Source organism: Lolium perenne, chromosome 3 (genome assembly GCF_019359855.2).
Source record: "Lolium perenne isolate Kyuss_39 chromosome 3, Kyuss_2.0, whole genome shotgun sequence".
Lineage (NCBI taxonomy): Eukaryota > Viridiplantae > Streptophyta > Magnoliopsida > Poales > Poaceae > Lolium > Lolium perenne.
This window is the reverse complement of record NC_067246.2, coordinates 68,676,361-68,688,195: the sequence shown is the minus strand read 5'-3', so window position 1 is coordinate 68,688,195 and position 11,835 is coordinate 68,676,361. Positions and strand designations below refer to the sequence as shown.

Genomic DNA, 11,835 nt, shown 5'->3' with positions numbered 1-11,835 from the left:
GGGGAAACCTCAGCTACGAGCGCTACAAGGGGAAGACGGTATGTATACATTTTATTTTCCTTCAGGTTCAAAGTTGGTACTCACAACATTTCCTTTCGCGATGCGAGAGGGTCGCGTTAGGACCCGAGGAGGAGATGTCGACCTCGAGATATACAACAAGATGCGGCTTAAGAAGCCCGATCTCTCGCAGCCTCAGCCCTCGCTCCCCGAGTACTTCGGCACCTACGCCGAGGACGTCGAGAACTACTGCGAGATGGTGAGGCATCGTCACCCGGAGGTGGATGACCCCATGAGCGCGGAGGTCGACGAGGAGTCGTTGGTCCTGTCGTCCGGAGGGTTGCCGCATGGCCGTCTCGCCATGCTGAACAAGGCCGTCAAGCATACCCTCACCACGACCTTCACGCGTCTCAAGGCGGGACTCACCAAGGACAGCCCCCCTCTCCCGCCTCGTCGCCGGGCTCGGCAACAACCCGCATACGACGTAAGTTTCCTCATTTCCATCCTCTTTCCGACTTTCGTTCATACATTGCTAAGTGCTAACGAGACATGAATTTGTGAAATTGTAGCCTGACTTCGAGGCGGCCTACGTGGTCGCTCATCAAGAATATCAGGTGGCCTTCAACCAGCACCAGCAGCACTTCATGGAGTACATGGCATATATACATGTAAGTTCCAACCTTTGTTTTCGCAAATGATGACAAGTCCCACTTTCCCCTAGTTTGATGCTTCATTTCTTCAAAGACTGACATGTAAACTATCTTGCAGGCGTCGATGGTGGCCAATCAAACTGGACAGACAGTGGATTTAGGGCCGATGCCTCCCTTTCCGGGGCCGGCGCCAAACATGCCATCGAAGGAAAATTTCGCTGCGGAGTACTATGGGAGAACAACGGTAAGTTCTTCGCCAAACCGAATACTACGGCTTTCCTTTGCCTCGCAAATTGCTAACATATCGGGAACATGTGTGTAGGGAACGGGATGTTCCGGAAACCAGGGTGGTGGGAGGGAGATCACACCGGTTCATCATGGTGGTCCTTCTCCCGGTGCTACACCCGGTACTTCTCCCGGTCCTTCTCCCGGTGGTTCTTCCGCAGCTTCTACCGGAAGGAATCGGCCGGTGTTTAGCGGCGACGAGCTCCTCTAGTAGTCCCATGTATCTTATGCACACTATGGCACCATGCATGTATGCACACTATGGCACTATGTATGCATCCTATGTCACTATGACACTATGACACTATGTATGCACTTGATGTTATATGTATTTGCACTTCATGCCTATGAATTTCATGTGAATTATATGTGCTTGTGTATCCTGCCAAATCTGGAAAACGCGCGAAACAGCAAAAAACGAAAAAAATGTACCAAATGGTACCCTCTACGCCGACGGGGAGGCCCTCGGGGTAGCTCCCAGGATCACCCAGGGCGCGCCACGCGTCCAGTAATGGACCAAATGGTCGAGCCTACGCCGACGGGGAGGCCCTCGGGGTAGCGGCCGTCGCCCAGGGACGCCCAGGCCGCGCCACGCGTCCAAGTACGCCGACGGGGAGGCGCTCGGCGTACCGGCGCCAGGATCGCCCAGGCTGCGCCACGTGTGGAAGTACGCCGACGGGGAGGCCCTCGGCGTATCGGGAGGTAGGAGCGACCAGGCGGCGCCACGCGTCCATCTACGCCGACGGGGAGGCCCTCGGCGTATCGACCGCCAAGGTCGACCAGGGCTCGCCACGCGTCACCGTACGCCGACGGTGCGGCGCTCGGCGTAGCCGTAACGGCCGTCACCTTGACGGTGCCGGTTAGCGACCTGCGCCGACGGCCACTACGCCGAGGGGTGGAGCCAGCCGTCGGGCCACTTCGTCTACGCCGACGGGCGGAGCTACGCCGAGGGCCAAGTGGCATGCGCCGAGGCCCACCTTCCCCGAGGAGCTACGCCGAGGGGCCCCGTCGGCGTAGTGTACGCCGAGGGCGAGGCGGTGATACGCCGAGGGCTGGAGGCCGTCGGCATCTTGGCAGATTCCTGTAGTGTCGATCGATCGGCTTCATGGCCTGACCAGCGGAATAAGCTTCAAAGAGTTGAGCAGCAGCAATATCATACTTGTTGTTTTGTCGGATTGGGGAGAATAGCGAGCATTTTTTCGTGCGAGTTATGCATTTGCTTCGCAGAATTTCAGAACAAATTGTTTCTTTTAGGTATATGGGGTTTGGATTGTAGGTCATGGTGGTTTCATGTTTTCCTGAGGTTTCACCTCGTAATCTGCTTGTAATATCATCATCAATTTTGTTTAAATCTCATACTACATCTGTGTCCCAAATTACTTGTGGCAGATTTATCTAGATAAGGATATGCTTTAGTTTATAGATACATATGAATCTAGACAAATACTCCATCCCTTCCATATTACTCCGCATATAAGATTTAGTCAGAGTCAAATTTTGTGATCTTTGACTCACTATCCAAGATAAAATATTAATATATACACAATCTAATGTAAATGTTATGATAGTACATTACATTACGATACTAATAATAATATTTTTATTTTCTAAATAATAAAATATTTTTACATATAATTGGTTAATCTTGGCAGAGTTTTACTTTGACCAAATCTTATATGCAGGGTAGTATGAAACATATGGAGTATGTGACATCTAATTCGGGGAAAGTATTTCGTTTGGCTAACCCATTATCAGATTATCCCTGATTTCCTTTCCCATTTTTTTCGTTGTTCTTCGTTTATTACGAAATCATGTTATGATGGCGCAGGTCATCATCATAACAAATTGCTTCCCAGAATTATCATGTTATGATGATGCAGGTTATCAGATTATTCCTGGTTTCCTTATGCATTTATTTCCCACAATTTCAGAACAAATTGTTCCTTTTAGGTCTGGGGTCATCGTGGTTTCATGTTTTCCCGAGGTTTCCACTTGCTTAATCAGCTTGTAATATCATCATTGATTTTGTTTAATCTCATACTCCCTCTGTCTCGAATTACATGTCGCAGATTTGTCTAGATATGCATGTATGTAGATGCCTTTAAGTGCATAGATACATGTGAATCTAGACAAATATGTGACATCTCATTCAGGACCAAGAGGAACTGAGGGAGTATTTCGTTTTACCAAGCAGTTATCTGATTATTCGGTGGTTTCCTTATGTTCTCAATTTTCTTTGTTCTTTGTTTATTGTAAAATCTTGTTATGATGATGCAGAATTGCAGACCATTATCTTATCTTCTTTGTGTATTTGAAAAGTTTGGATATATGATTGATGACAAGTCAGAAGATGGAGTATGTTGATCAGTTTAGTGTATAAACCTGGCAACGGTGATCTAGCTCTATATTTACCAATGCATTGGAAGCATAAGTACAACCAAAATTGTTAGCACTCAATCTTTTCTGAGAAACTAGCAAATCAACACCATCATACACCATCATACAGAATTCATTCGAGTTTTAATATCTCATAGCCTATTACCGTTTATTGCCTTCACGGAAATTCGTTTCATTCGAAAGCACAATGATCTTCTAGCTATAGGTTGAATCTTGCTTTTATCTTGTATGCCCCAGATCATCGTCAGGCTCTGTTGCTACTCAGTTTTTTTTTACTCTGGTGGCCATAGTACAACAGGGGTCACCAAAGAATCATCAACTCTGCAGCTATTTGAACATTTTTAAACAATCAGCAAGGGAGGATGGAAACACGGTTTAGATAAATTAAGATAGCTTGTTCGAATGGTGAGGAAATGGCGGCGACTAGCATTCAATCTGTCAACACCTACAACCTTACTTAATTTCTTGAATGTTTACAACAAATGTTGGGAACATGAACCTTGTAAACATGTATGTGTGCACAGTGGCAGTACTGAATAGTAGTCGATCAATGCATGTTTGCATGGCCGACTAGCATGATTAGTGCATGTGTTCGACCAAGTTGATTAGAGGAGCAACACGCATTGTGAGGATGCACCAATAAGTCCAAGAGAAGTAGTTAGCATGCATGCACGTTCGGTTAATTAGTTGGATGTGGTTTACTTAAGTCATTAGGTCGTTAGAGTCTGGTGTAGCGACTGGTGGAGAGATATCCAAGATATAAATCTGGGAGCAGGGCCTCTCATCACCAAACTTCATGTAGGCAACAGATACCGGTTGGCCATCGTGTGCCTTGGAGACCATGCAGCATATGTGACCATGGATCATATGTGAATATAATCGGTCGTGGAATGTTGCACGTGTCCATGATTGTAGTTCCTGAAAGAGGCGCCATCTGCTGCCGAGGAACAAGTTGTACCTGCAAATCTGCTTTAGGACCTGCAGGGAAATAAGTAACAAGAGCTGCAGGAATATCTGCATTGTATGAGTAGGTAGGTAGGATGTTTGCTGGAGCATTGCCTGGTCTTCCATGCCAGATGAACCTGTAATGCTAACCAAGTTTTTTGGTTGAACAATTAATCATTGTGTGTTTTCCAAATGCACCAAAGCATGGTGATGAACTGATGATGAACATATTATCTATAGATGTTTCAGATTGAGCATCTTGTAACAAAAATTGGATAATATTTAAAGGGTAAATTGTAGTATCAAAAGCATCATTCCTAAGTTCAACTGAAGTAGAAAACCAAACAGCTTTGGAAAAGGTGCAATAAAAGCCAATTCATCCACATCGCGAAAGTGGAAGAAGACTATTGGAGGAAGCGCAACCGCCAGACTTGGCTCCTGGATGGTGATGCTAATTCGGCATATTTCCGCTCCATGGCAAATGGTCGGCGGAGTAAATGCTCTATCTCTCGCTTGGTCGCAGATCAGGGGATCATCACCGAAAATAGAGGTTTTCAGGAACATATCTACGACCTCTACCGTACCCTTCTAGGGAAGGGCAATGGTCAATTTGACTCCCACAATTAGGGACCCACTGGATGTGTCTTAGAGACAGAGAACTACACTCTCATGATCACCTATACTTCTTAAGAGTTGGATGGGTGCTGGCTAGGATGAAAGTGGACACGACTTCAGGGCCTGGTGGCCTTTCCTTGCTCAAGGAATTCTGGGATTTCAATAAACCTCACATCCAAGCCATTCGCAATGGTTTGATGCTTGGTCGAATAGATATCATCCGTCTTAACTTCGGGATCGTCACTCGTATTCCCAAGGTTACGGAGCTCAGGACATCCGCCAATTCAGGCCATTAAAGTCATCCTTAAATTTGTCGCTAAAGCGGTCTCCCTTAGACTTTCCTCGGTCACTTATTAGACAATCAACATTACCTAAGCTGCCTTTATTAAAGGTAGACACATCTCGAGAGGGTCCTTTTGCTTCAGGAGATTGTGCATGAGACCCACTGGATGTGTCAAGAAAGTTAGGGGAGTTTTCTTGAAAATGGATTTCAAAAAAGCATATGATAGAGTTAACTAGCAGCTCCTTAGGGATGTGCTACTCCGAAAAGGTTTTGACCGGGATGGGTCCATAAAGCCCTCTGTTTGGTCCCGGGGACCCAAACTGCAATCAACATTAACGAAGAAGTAGGGAACTTGTTCCGCAATCGCCGAGGGGTGCGACAAGGGGACCCTCTTTCCCCGTTACTCTTCGACTATGCCGTGGAGGCTCTAGCGGCTATCCTTGTAACGCTAAGCGTGCAGGACAAATTGAGTGTATGGTCCCACACTTGATTCAGGGAGGAGTTTCTCACCTCCAATATGGGGATGTCACAATCATATGATACATCCCGAGGACATACACATTGCAAACCTGAAGTTACTCCTTATCTGTTTTGAGAAGATGTCGGGACTTCCTATCAACTTCCACAAAAGTGCGGTTATGGTTTTGGAGCCCAACGCACTTGAGGAACAAAGGATTGCCAATATGCTCAACTGTGAGCAGAGAACTTCCCCTTCACTTACGGTTCCCTAATAGTGATCGAACCCTCTATGCCTTGGATTGGGAGCTGGTGACCACAAAGGTTGCTAAGCACATCGACCATGGATGGCCAATTTATATCCTCAGCGGCCAGGCGCACTCTCAGCAATGCATATCTCTCGCACATCTCCATGCATGCTATGGGTATTTGCCTGTTAGGGGATGGGGTCCATCGTAGCTTCGATAAATACCGCTTGAGATTCTTCTGGGAGGCCAATGGCCCAAAACACAAGTACCACTGGGTGCTTTGGGTGGCGATCTGCAAGCCTAAGGATTTGGGAGGCTTGTGCATCATTGATACCAAAATTATGTACATTTGCCCTATACTAAAATGGATTTGGTTTTAGATCGGGGGAAAAAGGTTTGTGGGCCGATATCATCCGCAAAAAATACCTTGGCAATAAAGATCTGTTGATGGACTCACACCGCCCTGGCTCCCATCTTTGAAACACCATACAAAAATTAAAACTAGTGTTTAGCCTTGGAGCCAAAGACTAAGTGGAGAATGTGACCTCCATCCACCTTTGGCTTGATTGGTGGCAAGGGTCTAGGCCACTAAGGGATAGATTCTCCTCCTTGTTTGCCATTGCCGAGCGGCTAAAGATTCGGTGGCTAGGGCAATTCAGGATGGCGAGTACCACATTCCTTTTTGTTGAGCTCTAGGCAAAACGAGGCGCTTTGCACCGCGAGCTTGGTGTGCTGCAGCTTTTGACCTAACCTGACTCCTTGAACTAGGCTCTTGAACCTTCTGGGAGGTTCGCGGTTAAATCTCTTTACCAAAATCTTTGCCAAGGAAGCCCAAAAAAACACTTCCAGAATATTTGGGGGATCTTAGTTCCCTTGAAGATCAGCATCTTCTTATTGTCACAACTTCTTATGTCGTTTAATCAAATCATTAAGAGACATTGTAACCCTTCCAATGGTAGATGTGCTTTATGCGGTGATCACGAAGACACAAAAACGTCTTCTTTGATTGTTCGCTTGCCAAATTCTTGTGGAGTGCATCTAGGGAGCTCCTCTATCAAGATTGGAATCTCTCTTGCTTTGCGGACGTGTACCGCTTGAACACCAAATCGGTCGAGCAAACTAGACGGATCCTTTTGGTTTATTATGCGGCTCTTTGTTGGACGTAGTGGAATGTTAGGAATAAATTCTTGGGACACTCTCCCAAACCACCAAATGATTGTTTGTACAAAATGATCACTTATCTGCAAGCCTGGAAAAGTGTGGCTAAAAGATAGGACAAGCTGGAGCTAATCATCGAAAGGACCATGACGCTTCATTCTTCATGGCGAGACTGGTAGTTTGTTTCTTTTTGGGTCATTCTGTTGTACTGTTGTTAGGTGATCTTCTAGGTATTTTGGAACATCTCTCCTTAATTAACGTGTATTCAAAATTGTAACGAGATCTATCACTTTGGTTCGCCAATGTTGACTTCATTAAGTTTAAGTTGAGCTTCGTTTGAGCCTTCCGTCTAAAAAGGTGCAATGAAATTAGTGAAAGTCTATTTTCATCATAACACAACTTGAACATTCCTTTGGAATGTGTTATGCAATTTTTGTAGCTCTAGCTCTCGTTTCATGTGCCCTTCTAGTTAGTCTTAAAGCAAAGGTTTTGACCCTCGGAGCAAAAAAAAACTCCACACTACCAGCAGATTTTCTTCTCCTAGGCAGTAATCGATTCCCTCGAGTTGGCTCCACCAACCTGAAAACGCACTTGTATGCACTCTTTGTTTTACATTGAGTATGAGGTGTGTGTATCCAGCAATATTCATCCTCAAAGTCGGCCTTTATAATGGAAATTATTAAGACTTTTTTTAAATCATTATCAAACTGGGAAGCAATCTTTGGTTCACCCCATTAACTCGTTCATGATGCCAAAGATCTTCAACGGTAGCATTCCAATTGGAATAAAAGATGGTCATAAATATTCTTCCAATTTGGATACCAAGGTGAGGACCAAATGCGTGAATTTCCTTTGGCAAATTGAATATGAATAGATTTTTGCATAAGAGCAAGAACTTTTGAAACCGAGGACCAAAAGAAGATTCTGGTAAATTGTTATTTTCCTCCAAATGGAAGTTTATGGAAAATATTTAGCTTTCAACATAACAAGTAGAAGAGAATCCTTAACAACAACTATTATGTTTTTCCTTCTTGTTTTTAGGATTGCATTGTGGAAAAACATAGTGTTCCAGTCACCATGGTTAGCCTAATGATTTTTTGCTAAAAAAAGAAGTGAGTTTGGTAAGGGTTTTCTCGAATTATTTAGTAATACTTGCTTACTTGGAGTGGTACTACATATGCATCAGTTGGGTTTGCACCACATCTTCAGAGAACCTTCCAGGTTATTAGTATGGGCGTGGAAAACATAATGGGTAGAACTAATTCAAGCTTTATAAGCTGTCTCCTGATCCTTTTCCATTAACCACCAATTTTTTTATTTAAAATATTTATTTATTTTAACAGTAGTTGGTTGAGAGATAGTAATTGATAATATGAGCATCATCGCTTACAATACATATCATAAACTGATGTATTAGGATACCATTCAACGGTCAAGGCGCTCATAAGTAGGAGCAGAAGAATATCTCTCAGTAATTACACAATTAAATTATAAGGAGGCCCATGATAACCCACATACGATGATGGTTTGCTCTATTACAAGATGATTGAAGTTGGACATACGATGATGGTTTGATCTATTACATCTACTTGTCTCAAAGGACACATGATATATTGAGACCATCCATCCAGTAAACTAGCTTTCTTGGAGAATAACCAACCAAAGATTCCATTTCTTGTTGAGGGCAGGGAGAAACAATGTAGCATCAATGGTAACATCAACGAGAAAATTTCTTCTGTTGAAGCCATTGTTCTTCCTCCTTGTTGTGTGTCTATTCTTGAGAGAACCAGAGAGACACAAAAGATTGTGAGAGTTATAGAGAAGAAAAGAGGAGATGAGAGATTTATCTCCAACAATTAAAATTAGTAACTCATTACCATTTATTACTTTAAGAAATAAAGCAGGCATGGGGGTGAGAAAAAACTTGCAAGTTTAGAGAAAAACACTTGCATGGTGAACATAGTATCTATAAATGTTTCAGATTGAGCAGCTTGTAACATAAATTGGATAATATTTAAAGGATAGATTGTAGTATCAAATTCATCGGTCCTATGTCCAATTGAAGTACAAAACCTAAAAAACTTTGGAAGAGGTGCAATGAAAAAAAATGAAAGTCTGTTTTCATCATACCACGCCTTGAACATTCCTTTGCAGTGTGTTATTAAAAATTTCTAGCCCCCGCCTCTCGTTGCATGTGCCCTTCTAAATAGTCTTCAAGCAGAGGTTTGAACCCTGGGAGCAAGTGAAAGTTCAGAGATGGTAAACCTAGAGGGGGTGAATAGGTTTCTACAGATTTTAATTCTTTCTTTGCAATATTAGGCTTTACGGAATATAAAGGTGAGCCTAATGCAAACTAGGTGAGACAACCTATATGAGGATACAAGTAACTTGAACACGAAGGCTCTCACGGGCAGTTATATCACAAGTAAGGAGTTCGGTTAGAGATAAACGATAGCACGCGGAGACGAGGGTTTATTCCCGCGTTCCCTTCCTTTGCAAGAATGTACGTCACGTTTGGAGGGTGGATGTCCCACGAAGGATTACCCACGCCACGAAGGCTCACCCTATTCTCCGGAGCCTATCCCACGGAGGAATAGCTCTCTCACTTGTGGTAGACTTTGAGGTAGCCTCCAAACCTTCACAATCTTATCAGGAGCAAATCCACAGCCCGGATGCTTCCGGACCACTCTTGCCCACCTAGGGTTTCCAAGGAACCCTAGAGAGCAAGCTTCTTAATGAATACAAGGGGGAATGAGATTTGGCTTGGTAGAACAGTAGATCGAGTCCTTCTCTATCGTTTCCCCGGAGGGATTTGAGTTTGGGTGGAGGAGGAGGGAAATATAAGGCTTTTGGTGTTACTAACAATGGAGTATGAGAGAGAGAGCTCAAGAACAACTTGTAGTATAGTGCCTACCCCTTCAGAGGTAGAAGAAGGGGTATATATATAGTGTCACTTGAATTCTAGCCGTTGCTCACTTGCAACGTTAGCAGATTCCTCGAGAAACCCGGTCAATCGGGGCACAGGCACAGCCGGCGCGCAGGGCCGATCGAGCCGAGACCGGACCGCCAAGTTCATCGGGTGCAGGGACCGAGTCCGGGCCGGGTGGGCTTATGAGGCGTACTGGACAACGCCCGGTTGGCACAAGCGTGGAGGCCGGTTGGGCGCCGGGGCGCCCGATCCTCGATCCGGTCCGACCGGCTCTGCCACCGGATCGGCCGGTCCAAACCGGGCTGGCGACCGGACCCTGACCGGACCAGCGCCCGACCTTACTGGACTCCATCCGGTTGGCACCGGTCCTGGGGCCGGTCGGCGCCGGGCTGGCCGGTTGATGTCTACGCACGCTTCTATTCCTGTAGACAGTGTTGGGCCTCCAAGAGCAGAGGTTTGTAGAACAGCAGCAAGTTTCCCTTAAGTGAATCACCCAAGGTTTATCGAACTCAGGGAGGTAGAGGTCAAAGATATCCCTCTCAAGCAACCCTGCAATCACGATACAAGAAGTCTCTTGTGTCCCCAACACACCTAATACACTTGTCAGATGTATAGGCGTACTAGTTCGGCGAAGAGATAGTGAAATACAAGTACTCCCTCCGTCCCGAAAAACATGTCGGACGGGCATTTTCCCAAAAACACCCCTGAGTAATCTGCGACCAAACCCTCGGTCCTATCTCACTTCCGACCGCCGCTCTCGTCCTCGCCCTCTCGCTCTCGTCGATTCCGACCGCCGCCGCCGACGCCGCAGGCCGCCGGCCGCCTAGCTCCACCCCCTCCCTCTTCCTCTAACGCGCCAAGCCGCCGCCTTTCTTCTACCGCGACGCATCCCTCCCCCTCGCGCGCGTCCTCGCTGCATCCCTCTTCTCCTCGCCGCCAAGCTTTGATTTTTCCCCCACGGTGGCGGAGGGATTTGCAGCAGCGCTGCTTGAATCGAATCGGATGCTGGCGACGGGGATCTGCTGCTGCGCTGGGGAGCGCATGCTCGCGCCGGGTAGCGGGATGGAGTGGGTTGATGGAGTGGGCTGCTGACGGCTGATGGAGTAGGCTGCTGGCGCCGGAGAGCGGCTCCTGTTCGTCGTCTCCGTCACCTACGAGCAGCAGCTCGAACAGGTATGCTACCCCTGCTCCTCATCTCCTCCTTCCCCTACTCCATGTAGCTGTGTAATGGAGTACTCCTCACTGCTTCTCTTACTGCTCACTGTAATGGAGTACGGGAATCTTAGTTCAGCTGTGCTCTGTAGTCATCTGGGTGGATGGATGGAGAGGAAGGAATGAAGGAGATGATGGTCTGCTAGCTGGTTTGTGTGTATAAAAGGGAAAGCCTGTGGCCATTCGAACCATACAATGATCAGGGACTGAGAGTGATAATCGAAAGAGAGGTCGAGTAGTAGTGGTGGCGGTTAGAGCTCGGTGAGATTCATTCTTTGAGTCTTCAGTAGTCTGTTCAATCATTTCTTTTGGCATTCATTTTGATACCCAGTCTTCAGTAGGTCAGTGCACATTCCTGTAACAGAGCAAGATTAGGGGAATGACATCGTTTTGTTTTGAGAACAAGAATACACAAGACAGTGCGAATTAGGGGAATCGAGCATACTAGCTTACCGTGTACCAAAGGTTTTGAGAAGATGTCCTTTTGGTGTATCAAGTTATACTTCCACACACCCACTGCATTACAAGGTAGTCTCTTCCTACCGGAGACGGTTAAGTACACCATCAATTTGTCCTAATACATAGCTGTTGGAGAGAACTATTTCCTTATCAATTTTGAGGCTCATCTTGTTGTTATATTTGTACTTCTGTCCAACTCTT

The 11,835-nt window shown here is 45.8% G+C and overlaps 1 protein-coding gene and 1 long non-coding RNA gene across 2 annotated transcripts; one reads left to right on the top strand and one right to left on the bottom strand.

Annotated features, from left to right (window-relative positions):
- Positions 1-241: 241 nt before the first annotated feature.
- On the top strand, positions 242-1,207 carry LOC127338223 (uncharacterized). Its single transcript, XM_051364431.2, has 4 exons — positions 242-481; positions 567-665; positions 766-891; positions 970-1,207. The coding sequence occupies exons 1-4, from the start codon at positions 254-256 to the stop codon at positions 1,141-1,143; spliced, it is 627 nt and encodes a 208-aa protein (XP_051220391.2). The 5' UTR covers positions 242-253; the 3' UTR covers positions 1,144-1,207.
- Positions 1,208-10,832: 9,625 nt separating this feature from the next.
- LOC127341585 (uncharacterized) lies at positions 10,833-11,814 on the bottom strand. The gene is made up of 2 exons (XR_007875643.2): positions 11,629-11,814; positions 10,833-11,530 (listed from the first exon to the last, which is right to left on the bottom strand). It is a non-coding gene; the product is annotated as an uncharacterized lncRNA (long non-coding RNA).
- Positions 11,815-11,835: the final 21 nt, after the last annotated feature.

Excerpts from the sequence above, each read along its gene's own strand:
- LOC127338223 (XM_051364431.2), top strand. The coding sequence starts at position 254 with ATGGTGAGGCATCGTCACCCGGAGGTGGATGACCCCATGAGCGCGGAG. Across the intron at positions 482-566 it reads GGCAACAACCCGCATACGAC|CCTGACTTCGAGGCGGCCTA; the intron begins GTAAGTTTCCTC and ends GTGAAATTGTAG. Across the intron at positions 666-765 it reads AGTACATGGCATATATACAT|GCGTCGATGGTGGCCAATCA; the intron begins GTAAGTTCCAAC and ends ACTATCTTGCAG.